Source organism: Bombina bombina, chromosome 12, assembly GCF_027579735.1.
Source record: "Bombina bombina isolate aBomBom1 chromosome 12, aBomBom1.pri, whole genome shotgun sequence".
Classification (NCBI taxonomy): domain Eukaryota; kingdom Metazoa; phylum Chordata; class Amphibia; order Anura; family Bombinatoridae; genus Bombina; species Bombina bombina.
Window position 1 is genome coordinate 141700192 of NC_069510.1, and position 15051 is coordinate 141715242.

Below are 15051 nucleotides of genomic sequence, written 5' to 3' on the forward strand. Positions count from 1 at the left end.
TTTAAAAGTATATTTTTTTATAATCTGTTGTATAGAATATTGTAACAAAATAAGTGTGCATAATTGATGCACAATCTAGTTTCTATATAAATATATTTCAATGTGTTTATAAATTTAACTAATCTAAGAATTTAGGAATAAATATTAATTTCAATTGTTTTGTATGTACATTTTAATTGGAGGTTATTTTAAAGAATACTAATAAATTCATTATATTTATAACCTGGTATATACCAACAGGTACAAACCTGTGTTTTCAGATTGCTGTCGTCACTTTGCAATATGTACCCAGTATTACAGGTCACCTTGCACTGTGCCCCATTTGTGTGCCCTCCAGTTGTGCAGTTCAGTTCAGCATTTTCTATTTTCAGTTCCTGACAGTCTACCTCCTCACAAACGTAATGGATGCAGCTGTGAAAAATGAAAGCTAACTTTATTTCATGTACACAAATATTGATATGCCCTATACAAATGCAGGAACCTTTACCCATCCCACAAACTATAAAACCATGTTATCTACATTAGTATTTGAATAATTGTGATTGGCTATGATTACATTAAATAACAGATGCCAAATATTGTTAACTAAAATTGATTAAATATTATTTTCAACTATTTTACAAAGGTATCTTTATTTATTCCATACTCATAAAGTAAATTCCAAATGCACATCCAATACAGGCATTAAATAGTTAGACACAAACACCAATCATTATGTCTCAAACAAGCAATAAACATAAGCAGATCAAATTAATATTTAACAGGGGAAAGGGTGTAGATCTAACCTGATAATAAAAATAATAATAATAATAATATTAATAATAATAATAATAATAATAATAAATATGTGCACACTTGCAGAAAAAAAATAAAAATAAATCACTAGATTCAGTATCTAACTGTACAATTATATAGCAAGTTATAATATAAATATTAAAATGCTAATGTATTTAATAATGATAAAGTCCACTATGCTATCTATACTGAAGGCTTTTAACTGAATTCCGGGTCTCATAGAAAAAGAGCTTTTTGTTTTAGCTAAAAGACTTATCTGTATATTGTAGGGCCATGTAGGGACATGGAGGATAAGGCAATTTGACTTAGCTAAGCATTGCAACTATGTTAGTAAAAAAGTTGAACTGCAGAATATAAACTCCATTGCTAAAGGGATATTAAACCCAAAATGTTTTGTTCATGATTCAGATAGAGCATGTGATTTTAAACAATATCCTACTTTACTAATATTATCATTTTTGTTCTCTTGGCATTTTCTGTTGAAAAGCAGGGACAAGTGCTTAGGAGTCAGACCATTTCTAAAGCACTATATGGCAGCAGTTTGGCAAGAGTGTTATTCATTTGCAAGAGCACTAGAGGGCAGCACTATTTCCTGTCATGTGGTGATCCAGATGCAACCTAGGTATCTCCAACACAGAATACCATGGGAACAAAGCCAATTTGATAATAGAAGTAAATTGGTAACTTTTTTTTTTTTAAATGGTGTGCTCTATCTGAATCACAAAATAACATTTTTGTGTCTCATATCGCTTTAAAATAAATAATTAAATAAATCAATGAAATTATTCAGAATTTTTTTAAGCACAGACTGTTCTGTTCCTAGGAAGAAAAAAAAGAAACAGAAAAAAAGAGATAGTGTATTGCAATGAAACCAGAGTTTGACTATTTATAAATTCAAAAGCATATGAAACCCAAAATGTGTCTTTCATGGCTCAGACAGAGCAGCAGTTTTAAACAACTTTCTATTTTACTTCTATTGTCAAATTTTCTTTGTTTTATTGGTATCTTTGGGGGCAAGCTCAGGAGCGTCTACATGTCTGGAGCACTATATGGCAGCAGTTTTCAAAGCATGTTTTTGCAAGAGCACTAGATGGCAACACTATTTCATGTCAGACACCTAGCTAGGTATTTCTTCGACAAAGAATGTCATGGGAACAAAGCCAATGTGATAATAAAAGTACGTCATATCCCTTTAAGTACCTTTTGTAGTGAGGATGCCTATTAATAAAGGGCTGAGTATATACAGCACCCCCCCCATAAACCCATTAATAATTTAGTCCCTACACAAACTCACTTGTAGGATTCATTTGTATAATGGTTAACAGCAGCATTGCAAAGGGAATTACATTTGTGCAACATCATTATGCAATTACAGTGCAACTTAGTTTATCTTACAAGATCTTGTATAGAAGATCCTATAAGTTTAACACTTAGCTTCACAAAGATGAAGATTATTGTACGTGGAAAATCACTTTTATAGTCTCATGTTTGGACAAAGCATTACTCCTGTTATGAACTTCATGTTTTTCTGTGTTTTGGAAAGCTTACTACATCTGGAATGTCAGCTGTATGAAGTCTAATGCTGATTAAGCACAATTGCATACTGGTCAGAGCATACCCATGAGGAATAAAAAGGAAAGTATCTAATAATTGAAAATGAAAACTGTTCCTGCCGAATCAGCAACCAAACCCAAAGGAAATAATTGTTTGTGACGCCAATAAATATCTACATGCCAACAGCTTCCTCGTAGATTCATGATAACACAACAATGTGTAACAAGTTGGATTTATATTAGCTATCATCGCTTATGTCCTACATGCAAACAAGCAGCACTATGGCAAGGAACGATTCGTTCAGCCAAACTAGGACTATGTTAAAATCTTCTAAAATAGAAATACACATTTAGTTCAAGGTAGAAAAATGTAAAATTAGTAAATGTCCTGCCTTACAGATAACTGACATATGATAGAGAAAAACATAAATTATACATACCTGATAATTCCATTTTCATCTGTATGGGAAGAGTCCACAGCTGCATTCCTTACTTGTGGGAAATACTGAAACTGGCCACCGGGAGGAGGCAAAGACACCCCAGCCAAAGGCTTAAATACCTCCCCAACTTTCTCATAACCCCAGTCATTCTGCCGAGGGAACAAGGAACAGTAGGAGAAATATCAGGGTAAAAAAGGTGCCAGAAGATAACATTTCAAACGTAGGGCCGCCCATCGGAGAGCACGGGCAGGAGCTGTGGACTCTTCCCATACAGATGGAAATTAAATTATCAGATAAGCATAATTTATGTTTCCCATCTTAATACGGGAAGAGCTCACAGCTGCATTCCTTACTTGTGGGAAACATATACCCAAGCTCTAGAGTACAAGGAATGCTAACGGGAGGGAAAAAAGAGAGGCGGACCCTAATCTGAGGGCACCAAAGCCTGAAAAACCTTTCTCCAGAAGGCTGCTTCAGCAGAAGCAAAAACATCAAACTTGAAAATTTTTGGAAAAAGTGTGTAAGGAGAACCAGATAGCCGCCTTACAAATCTGATCCATAGAGGCCTCATTTTTGAAGGCCTAAGAGGAAGCACTGTTCTCCTAGAATGAGCCGTAATCCTCAGAGGAGGCTTATGTCTCGCTGTTTCTATGCTAAACGGATGACACTCCTCAGACAAAAGGATAAGGAAGTCGAAGAGGCACTCTGACCCCTACACTTCCCGGAAAAGAGAACAAACAGAGAAAGAGGTTTGTCTAAATTCCTTTGTGGCCTGAAGATAGGAAGATAGAACTTCAAGGCACAAACCACATCCAGAAATATGTTGTAAACATTCCTTTGATGAAGAAGGATTAGGACATAAAAAAGTAACCACAATCTTTTGATTGATGTTACAAATTTACACAACCTTAGGAAGAAAACCTAACTTGGTTTGTAGAACAGCCTTATCGGCATGAAACACCAGATAAGGAGGCCACATTGCAAGGCAGCGATCTCAGAGACTCTGCACAGTAGCAATAGCAGAATAGCTAGTAGAAAAAGAATCTTCCAAGACAACAATTTAATGTCTACTTCATGCATAGGCTCCAATGGATCATGTTACAAAACCTTAAGGACAAGATTTAAACTCCAAGGAGCCTTAGATCTAAACACAGGTCTGATCCCAGCAGAGCCTTATCAAATGGATGTACATCTGGAAGCTCTGCAAACCTCTTGTGCAGTAACACAGACAGGGTCAAAAACTATCCCTTCAGGGGACTTGCAGAAAAGACTTTCTCCAGATCATCCTGGAGAACAGAATAAGTAGGTCCTCCACACCTTATGAGAGATGTGACGTGCAACCAGCTTAAAAGCTTGAATGAGAGTAAAGATAACTCTCTTAGAAAACCCTCTCTTGGTTAGGACTAAGTGTTCAATCTCCACACAGTCAGCCTCAGATAATCTAGACATTGATGAACAAAGAGACCTTGGTCTGTAGATCCCTGCGACAAGGTAACTTCCACGGAGGAGATGATGACATCCCCACTAGATCTGCGAACCATATCCTTTGTGGCCAAGACAGAACAGTCAGTATCACTGATGCCTGCTTGACTTGAGCCACTACACTAGGAAGGAAAGGATTGTCTGCTGAGGAAACCTGCTTCCCAGTTGTCCACACTCGGAATGTGGATCGCTGACAGCAAACAAATGCGGGTCTCCCCCACACCAAAATCCGAGATACTTCCCTCATAGCTAGGGAGCATCTCGTTCCCCCTGATGGTTGATGTAAGCCACCAAGGATATATTGTTTGATCTCATAAACTGGGACGAACCCAGCAGAGGCCAAGCATTCAGAGCATTGTATATTGCCCAAAGATCCAAAATGAGATCAGGAGCTTTACCTCCTGAGACCAGATGCCCTGTGCCTTACTGGCACCTCAAACGGCTCTGCATCCTGACAGACTCGCAACTGTAGTCACAATCACCCAGGATGGTCTTGAGACGGACGTCCCTAAGATAATTATTCCGATTGGTTGTCCAGAGAAATCTGTTGAGACAGAACTGAATGATCGCCATTCCACTAGTTCAGCATGTGCAGTTGCAACAGTCTGAGGTAAAACCTAGCAAAGGAAATTGTGTCCAAGCTGGATACCATGAGAACAATCACCTCCTTACACCGAGCCACAGATGGCCTTAAGGAGATCTGGAGGGCAAGACTTGTTGAAGCTAGCTTTCAACATCTCTGGTCTGTTACAAATATTCTCATGTCTATGGAGACTATTATAGTACCCAGATATTTTAACCTGGTACTTGATACAAGTGAAATATCTCTAGATTATCTGTCATCCATGGGATCAAAGAATACAGAGGAGATTAAAAAAATAAAATAAAATATTTAGCTAGACCAAACATAAGAGCAATAATCTGGAAGTGCTAGTCCAGGAATCTATTGTGGTCATGAACTACCCCTCTCAAACGAGGGGAAGAATGGACCTTATTGTCTCCCTCTTAAACGAGGGGACATTTAAAAACCTGCTTAAGCAATTTAGGTCCAGAATCGAATGGAAAGATCTCTCCTTCTTAGGGACAACAAAAAGTTTTGAATAGTATCCCAAACCTCTCACTGTGATAGGCACCGGGACAATAACTCCTAGAGGACAGCTACTGTACACACCCAGAAAGGCTTCCCTCCTTTCTGTTCAGGAACACAGGAGGAATCTGCCCATGGGCGGCTGAGACTTAAAACCTATCTTGTAACCCTGAGCTATGAAGTCCAGGACCTATAGATCCTGCACGTCCCTGAACTAAGCGACTGAAAGAGCTACATAATGCCCCCCCTACACGATCCAGAAGAGGACCGGGGACCACCCATTCATGTTGAGTTGACTCGGCAGGCTTCTTGCTCTGCTTGGATTTATTCCAAGACTGAGCCGGCTTCTAAGAGCTCTTGGTTTGCTCTGGCTTAGCGGAGGACTGCTGACATGTGCTTTATCAGAACGAAAAGAATGAAAATTGTCCCTTAGATAAGTTCATATACTCCTGCGGAATGAGGGCACCCTTGCCACCTGTTACCGTGGAGATAATTGAATCCAGGCCTGGACCAGACAAAATCATTCCCTTAAAGGGAGGGGAGAAGTCTAGACTTAGAATTCATATCTGCAGACCATGACTTCAGCCAGAGTCCTGACAGGCCTGAACACAAAAGCTGAAGCCATACCATTCAAGCAAGTAAACTGCCTAATAGCAGCACAAAAGCATTAACAACCCTCAAGGCCATATCTTTTCTGAGTAACGTTGAGGGGATCCTCCACCCATATCAAATCCTATAAGGAGTCACACCAGAAGGTAGTTTCTCCAGTAACCGCAGCAACAGCCGCCACAGGTTGGAACAAATGTTCCATATGTTGAAACATCTTTCTTAACAGACTTTTATCCATGGGCTCTTCAAACGAAGAACTATCCTCAAGCGGGATAGTAGTATGTTTAGCAAGGGTGAAGATAATGCCATCCCATATAGGGACGAAACCTCACAACTCCATTGAGAGTCTAGGACTGGGGACAATTTGTTAAAGCGAGAAGAAGGGGAAAAGGAATCCAATCCTGCCCCATTCATTCTTAATAATGTTTGCCATCTAACAGGAGCAGGGAAGGATAAGGTACCACCCTGTCCTCAAACTCTATCCAATTTAGGAATTAAAGGTTTGTCAGGCAATTTGGCCTCTGGAACCTCTGAATTCACCAAAAAATCCCTTTAGAAGAAATGGGCAAATTCCTAAAGTAAAGTCTGGTTCCTCCGCAGCCGGAGGCTTAGAGGCAGGTTTAGAGGCAGCAGACTCTGACCCAGAATGTTTATACTCTGAAGTTTCAACAAGAAAAACTTCATCCTCGGGTTAACCCTCAGTTAAATCCAATAAATTAGCTGATGTAATCTGGGAAGGAGTGCAATATTTTGCTTGCGCTTAGCAGGGCGAGGTAAAGCATTAAAGGTCACAGACACCGCCGTCTGAACTACACAGTAATGTCTGGTGAAAAAAGGTCCCCTCCAGATGGAGGATCATCAATACTATGGGAAAGCTGCATGTGTAGAGATATAAGAATATAGGGTATGCACCTCACTGGACGACAACTCCTCAGAGGTGGACGGCTCCATGGTATCAAACATGTTCAATATTATCACATTATCAAGGCATATGGAACATAATTGAGAGGGCAGAACTATGGCCCCCTCACCATATAAGTAGAAATTACTCATTAGGAATAGAGAGTGCCCTCTAAAGTACCAAAATGCACCATCTCTAGTGCAATAACCGGAGAACTAGATAAATAAAACATCTTATTTTATTCAAAAAAATGGCACCCTTATACCCCAATGGCTGGGGCACTCAACACCTCCTATGACCCAGACAGTACAAAGATTTATGACTCCTCTCTGATAGACACCCGGTCAGGAAAAAGGGAATTAATCACTTGGTGCCCAATGCAGGACTGTTCCTGCTATGAGAAAGTGCGCCAAACTTGTAAGCTGCATGGCTCTCAAAGTGAAAGTGAAACCTGTATATTTCATAACAGCCTATGAGCCCAACACATCTCACACATAAAAGCAGCATAAAATCAAATAAACAAAGATTATTCCCCCCTGTTCAATAATCCCCCTAAGGAGATATTAACCCTTGATTCTATACAGATAAAAGGAGTCACAATGTTTTTTTGCGTTATCATACATGTATAAAATATGAAACAATCTTACCAGAATCTACGCTGTGGAACAGGAACACGGCCATTCAAGTGTGACAGATAGTAGCATCGCTTCTGACATGGACTTGAGTGAAGAAGTCAGACAGTGAAACTTGTCAACATGGATTGCCTATGGAGCTGTTAATATGAGTCGGGATGGTTTCGTAGAAAGACTTTCCCCGCATCCCTGGACACTAACTTTAATCCATGCTCTCACTGAGAGGCTGACAGGATTACTTAAAACTCCAAGTCCCATCTTGAAGAGTACTACCCTCCATAAGAGACTACTCCAAAATCTTCTAACACTTCTCATGTGACGAAAAGCAAAGAATGACTGGGGTTATGAGGAAGTGGGGGAGGTATTTAAGCCTTTGGCTGAGGTGTCTTTGCCTCCTCTTGGTGGCCAGTTTCAGTATTTCCCACATGTAAGGAATGCAGCTAAGGACTCTTCTCATATTATGATGGAAATATCCTTAAAATAAGTTCAATTAATAGCTAAAGACCCCTATTCAGAGAATTGGTGCAGACCCTTATAATAATACTAACACAATAATAATAATAATAATAATAAAAAAAAATAAAGGATTGAAGAGAGTCTTTTTATGGGAAAAAAATGTATACAAAAGGTATTCACTTACAGATATATTCAATGAATGAATGTATAAATAGAATATAAAGTTGCACACATGTGTGGTACCACCATATTATAGTATGTATAGCATATACAACGTAGTATCACAATTGTCAGGAGTTCATATATTCATTGACAGACCGATTTGATATATAGTCCATCTTAATGTACTTTCACTGTAAACAAAGAAAAGGAATATATACCATTTTCTATCAATGTTTCAACCTCACAAAAACATCAACAAGTTGCAAAATTACTGTTACTAGTCAATGGTGAAATGCTGTTGCAAGCTTGTTATAAAGAAAGTGACTGTGGTAAAGACTGCACATTAAATTCTGAAAGAAATTAGCAAAAATGTTTGCTGGTATGTATTGCTCTTATAACTTCAGACAAGTCTCATAACCGCGGTAATAACCACTCTTAAGGTCTCATTTGTCTATCCAGCTAATTGCATTGTGTTAACTGTCAGCTTGATCCAACCTGTATAAGTGATTGATTTTTGTGCCTTTCACCTCCCCGCAGTAACAACCGCTGCTCCACCAACCAATAACCGCCAAGATCTCACTCCTCACCTGGTCCCAGGTGTATGCAGTTTAAAAAAATATTGTGCGGGTCCGCCCTTACTTATGCCACATGGAGTGTCTTCTAGCACATCACCGACATAATAATTGGGATAAAGAGAAAAATGCAAACCATTGTTTTGAGACTGCTGAACATACAGTGTGGCATGGGCAGATAGATTCCCCATAAAGCTAGATTGTGAATGGCAAAATTATAGATGGCCTGTAGTAAAACACACAGATTCCACTGGTTATGACAGCTGGTAATTGATTAACTAAAACTAAAAATGGTTGCTGCAGTATGGCAAGTGTGTGATATGCAACACTTTAATCACTGGAGCTACGTTTTATCACCCTCACTTCTTAAAGACATACAACATCAATCATTGGCTAACCTGTACATTTGTGAATATTATTTACTTAAAGGGTCACTAAACCCAAAATCTTTCTTTCATGATTCAGATAGAACATACAAATTTAAACAACATTACAATTTACTTCTATTCTTTATTTTGCTTAATTTTTTAGATATCCTTATTTGAAGAAAAAGCAATGCACATGGGTGAGCCAATCACATGAGGCTTCTAGGTGCAGCAACCAATCAGCAGCTACTGAGCATATCTAGATATGCTTTTCAGCAAAGAATATAAAGAGAATAAAACAAATTAGATAATAGAAGTAAATTAGAAAGATGTTTAAATTGCATTCTCTTTCTAAATCATGAAAGAAAAAATGTGGGTTTCAAGTGTCTTTAATGGGACAGGGAACCCCAACATTTCTTTCATAATTTGGACAGACAATACAGTGCCCTCCGTTAACATTGGCACCCTTGGAAAATATAAGCAAAGAAGGCTGTGAAAAATTGTATTTATTGTTTAACCTTTTGATCTTTTATTCATAAAATACACAAATATACTCTGCTCTGATAGATATCTAACAATTACAAACACAACACAGGTTTATAAAAATAATAATAATAATCTTTGTTAAATATATGTGTGGCACAATTATTAGCACCTCTATGAATTTGTGAGAAAAAACATAATATATATATATATATACCAGATAAATTATTTTCTTTTCTGGCATGGAGAGTCCCCAAATCCATTCAATTCCTAGTGGGAATTCAACTCCTAGCCACCAGGTGGAGGCAAAGAACATCCCAGAAAAGTTTCAAGTATCCTCCCACTAACCATAATCCCCAGTCATTCAGTCGACAAATTATGGAAAGAGAAGAAGACGGGTATAGAGGTGGCTGAGGTTTAGAAAAAAATGACAAAAAACTGTCACAAAATAAGGGTGGGTCGTGGACTCTCCATGCCAGGAAAGAAAATAATGTATCACAAAAGTATAAATTGTCCATTCTTTCCAATGGCATGGAGAGTCCACAAATCCATTCAATTACTAGTGGGAACCAATACCAAAGCTATAGTCCACAGAATGGAAGGGAGGGATACACAAGACAGGTGAACCTAAACAGAAGGCACCACCGCTTAAAGAACTTTTCTCCCAAATGAAGCCTCAGCTGAAGCAAAAACATCAAATTTGGACAAAAGTATGCAATGATGACCAAGTGGCCGCCTTGCAAATCTGTTCCATAGAAGCATCATTTTTAAAGGCTCAAGAAGAAGCAACAGCCCTAGTGGAGTGAGCTGTAATTTTCTCTGGAGGCTGTTGCCCAGCAGTCTCATAAGCCAATTGAATAACACTTCTCAACCAGAAGGAGAAAGTAGAAGAAGTGGCCTTCTGACCCCTTCGTTTACCAGAAAAGAAAACAAAAAGAGCAGAAGATTGATGAAAATCTATTGTAGCCTGTAAATAGAACTTTAAAACACACACAACATCCAGATTGTGCAACAACCGCTCCTTCTTAGAGGAAGGATTAGGACAAAATGAAGAACAACAATTTTTTGTTTAATATTGTGTTTTGAAACCACCTTAGGTAGAAATTCTAATTTAGTACGGAGAACCACCTTATCCGCATGACAAATAAGATAAGGAGAATTACACTGTAGAGCCAAAAGCTCCAAAACTCTACAGGCAGATAAAATTGCCAGCAGAAACAAACCCTTCCAGAACAATAACTTAATATCCACAGAAAGCATAGGCTCAAATGGAGCCTGCTGCAGAACCTTAAATACCAGATTAAGACTCCAAGGAGGAGCAATTAACATAAACACAGCCCTGATTCTAACCAAAGCCTGGACAAAAGATTGAACATCTGACAAAATTGCCAGAGACTTCTGCAGAATAATTGACACAGCCAAAATCTGACCCTTTAGGGTACTGACTGATGAACCCTTCCACAGGCCCTTCTGAAGAAAGGATAGAATGCGGGGAATTCTCACCTAGAAAAAACCCTAGATCTGCATCAATTAAGGTATTTACGCCATACCTAATAAAAAATCTTGTGAGTAACAGGCTTACAAGTCTGAATTATTGTCTCAATAACTTTTACAGAAAAACCTCGTCTAGACAAGACTATGCATTCAATCTATAAGCAGTCAGCTTCAGAGAGACTAAGTTCGGATGGAGGAAGGGACCATAAAGTAGAAGATCCTTCCTCAGAGGCAATTTCCACGGGGGGGGAAATTATGACATCTTCACTAGGTCCGCAAACTAAGTTCTGAGGGGCCACGCTGGAAATATTGGGCTCACCGAAGCCTGTTCCTGTTTGATACAAGCTATCACCCAAGGAAGGAGGGCAACCGGAGGAAACAGATAACTGAGACCGAAATCTCATGGCACTGCCAGGGCGACTACCAGAGCTGCTTGATAATCTCTTGATCTTGCTCTGTATTCTGGAAGCTTGGCTTTTAGACGAGATGCCAACAGATCCAATTCTGGAACTCCCTATTTGAGGGTTAACATTAAGAAAACTTCCGGATGGAGAGCCCATTCCCCTGGATGAATTGTCCAAGATATCGTCCAGGTAAGGAGCCACCGCAATCCCTAGAAATCTGGCCACAGCCAAAAGAGCCCCTAGAACCTTTCATAAAGATTTGAGGAACAGTGGCGAGGCCGAAAGGCAGGGCTACAAATTGGAAATGTTGATCCAAAAAAAAAGAACCTCAGGAACTTGAAATGTTCCCTGTGGATAGGCACATGTAGATACACATCTTTTAGGTCTATGGCGGTCATAAACTGACCCTCCTGAACTAGAGGGAGAATAAAACAGTCTCCATTTTGAAGGTCAGAACCTTGAGAAACTTGTTGAGAGACTTGAGGTTGAATGGGTCGAAAAGTTCCCTCCTTTTAGGGACCCACAAAAAGATTTGAATAATATCCCTGACCCTGTTCTGCTAAAGGAACTGGGGTAATAACTCCCAAAGAGGACAAATCCCTTACACAGTTTAAGAAGGCATCTCTATTTACCTGGTTTACAGATAATCTTGATAATAGAAATCTTTCCCTGGGGGGACAAGACTTGGATACTCTCCTGTATCCCTGGGAGCCTACATCCACTGCCCAAGGATCTGGTGTCAGTGGAAGGCTTTCTAGTTTGCCGACCCTTGTTCCAGGGCTGGCTGACTCTCCACAAAGTCTTAGCTTGCTCAGATTTAGAAGACAAGGAAGAGCAAACAGGACCAAATAAAGTCTTACCCTTAAAAGGTAGAGACAGAAGCTTGGATTTGGAAGAAACATCTGCAGACCAAGACTTTAACCAAAGGGCTCTGCGGGCTAGTATTGCAAAACTAGAAATTTTGGCTCCCAGCCTAACAAATTGCATACTGACATCACAAATAAAAGTATTAGCCAGCTTAAGAGCCTTGATCCTATCTCCTCTATAGTAGTCTCCTCTGAAATTAGATCAGACAATGAGTCACACCAATAGGAGGCTGCACCAGCAACTGTTGCAATATTAGCAACTGGTTGTCACTGAAAACCCTGATAAGGAAACATCTTTCTTAAATAAACCTCCAGTTTCTTATCCATGGGGTCTCTAAAAGAGGAACTAATCTCAAGAGAAATAGTAGTTTTCTTGGCTAAGGTAGATATAGCGCCCTCAAATATAGGAACAGTGTGCCACAGATATAGCACTCAATCAGCCACAGGAAGCATATGTTTAAACACAGGAGATGGGTTAAAATGAACATCCGGCTTCTCCACTTCCTGAGATATAATGTCAGGCAAGCGATCTGGAACAGGAAAAACATAATTTATGCTTACCAGATAAATTCCTTTCCTTCCTGGTAGGGAGAGTCCATGACTTTATTCCTTACTGTTGGGAAATACAACTGGCAACTAGGAGGAGGCAAAGACACCCCAGCCAAAGGCTTAAATATTCCTCCCATTTCCGCTATCTCCCAGTCATTCTGTTGAGGGAACAAGGAAAAATGGAGAACCATAAGGGTATAAAGAAGCCAGAAGAAATAATATAAAAAGTGATCCGTCCACCAAAAATAAACTACTGGCGGGGTCATGGACTTTCCCTGCCAGGAAGAAAATAAATTTATCTGGTAAGCATAATTTATGTTTTCCTTTCATAAGGCAGGGAGAGTCAACAACCCGATTCCTTACTGTTGGAAAAACTATACCCAACCTCCAGAGGACACTGAATGAATAATGAGAGGGAACAAAAAAGGAGGCGGGCCCTATTCTGAGGGCACCACAGCCTGCAAAACTTTTCTCCTGAAAGCTGCTTCAGCCGAAACAAAAACATCAAACTTGTAATATTTAGAACAAGTCTGTAAGGAGGACCAGCCGCCTTACAAATCTGATCCATGTAGGCTTCGTTCTTAAAAGAAAAAGCAAGAGTTCTCCAGCTGGTGCAAAATCCAAGACCTTTATTGTGCAAAGTGGGGTACAAAATAGCTAAGTTTCGGGCACACAATCAGCCCTTTTTTTTACAAGCTTGAAAAAGGGCTGATTGTGTGCCCGAAACATAGCTATTTTGTACCCCACTTTGCACAATAAAGGTCTTGGATTTTGCACCAGCTGGAGAACTCTTGCTTTTTCTATGATTGTGCTGGGCATGGTAAGCCCTATCCGTGCTTTGCAACTAGTGAGTGCTGTGTTTTTGTTACTTTGTTTCAATATTCGTCTTAAAAGCCCAGGAGGAAGCTACTGCTCTAGTGGAATGAGCCGTTATCCTTTACGGAGGCTGTCACCCCGCTGTCTCATAATCAACCAAAAAGATAGGGAAGTCGTAGTAGCTTCCCCGTATAGATGACAAACAAAGAGGAAGATTGTCTGAATTCCTTAATAGCCTGAAGATAGAACTTCAAGGCACAAACCACATCTAGATTGTGAAGCAAATGTTCCTTCGCTGAAGAAGGATTAGGACACAAGGAAGGAACAACAATTTATTGATTAATGTTACGATCCGACACCACATTAGGGAGAAACCCTAATTTAGTATGTACAACCGCCTTATCAGCATGGAAAACAAGATAAGGGGGAAAATCTCAGAAACTCTGCATGCAGAGGCAATAGCCAACAAAAAAAAAAGAACCTTCCAAAATAACAATTTAATGTCAACAGTATGCATAGGCTCAAACGTAGGCCTGCTGCAAAACACTAAGAACAAGATTGAGGCTCCAAGGCGGATCTAAACACAGGTCTGATCCTAGTCAGAGCCTTAACAAAGGACTGAACATCCGGAAGCTCAGACAATCTCTTGTGCAGTAACACCGACAGGGCCGATATCTGTTCCTTCAGGGAACTGGCAGATAGACTCTTTTCCAGTCCATCCTGGAGAAAAAATAAAATGTTGGCAACCTTAACCTTATGCCAGGAAAACCATCAGCACAAATAAGTCCCCCACACTTTATGGTAGATATGACGAGTAACTGGCTTACAAGCTTCAACCAGAGTGTTGATAACACTCTCAGAAAACCCACTCTTGGCTAAGACTAAACGTTCAATGTTTACGCAGTCAGCCTCAGAGAATCTAGTATCAGCAGATCTCTGCGACTTAGTGACCTCCACTGAGGAGATGAGGACATCCCCACCAGATCCGCAAACCACACCCTTCGCTGCCACAGTGAAGCAATCAGAATCACTGATACTCTTAATGCAAGCCACCACATGAGGGAGAAGCGGTAATGGAGGAAAAAGGTACATGAGTCTGAACATCCATGTTACTGATAGGGCATCTATCAGTTCCGTCTGAGGATTCCTCGGCCCGTACCTGGGTAGCTTGGTATTGAGGTGGGATGCCATGAGATCTATCTCTGGCGTCCCCCACTCGCTGCATATCTCTGCAAACACCTTGGGGTAGAGAGACCATTCCCCTAGGTGAAAGGATTGCCTGCACAGGAAGTCCGCTTCACGGTTGTCCACACCCAGAATGTGGATCGCTGACAGAGTACATATGTGAGTCTCCGCCCAATCTAGTATCTGAGATACTTCTCTCA

At 40.0% G+C, this 15051-nt stretch overlaps 1 protein-coding gene and 1 long non-coding RNA gene across 2 annotated transcripts in view; one reads left to right on the forward strand and one right to left on the reverse strand.

The window, feature by feature from the left end:
- Positions 1-15051, reverse strand: part of PAPPA (pappalysin 1) — a 1503354-nt gene that overhangs the window by 423375 nt on the left and 1064928 nt on the right. The window contains exon 14 of the mRNA XM_053695762.1: positions 275-411. Within this exon, the coding sequence (XP_053551737.1) occupies positions 275-411 (137 nt within the window). The remainder of the gene's footprint in view (positions 1-274; positions 412-15051) is intronic.
- LOC128642889 (uncharacterized) overlaps positions 1-15051 on the forward strand; it is a 167102-nt gene that overhangs the window by 74419 nt on the left and 77632 nt on the right. The gene's annotated exons all lie outside the window — the stretch shown is intronic.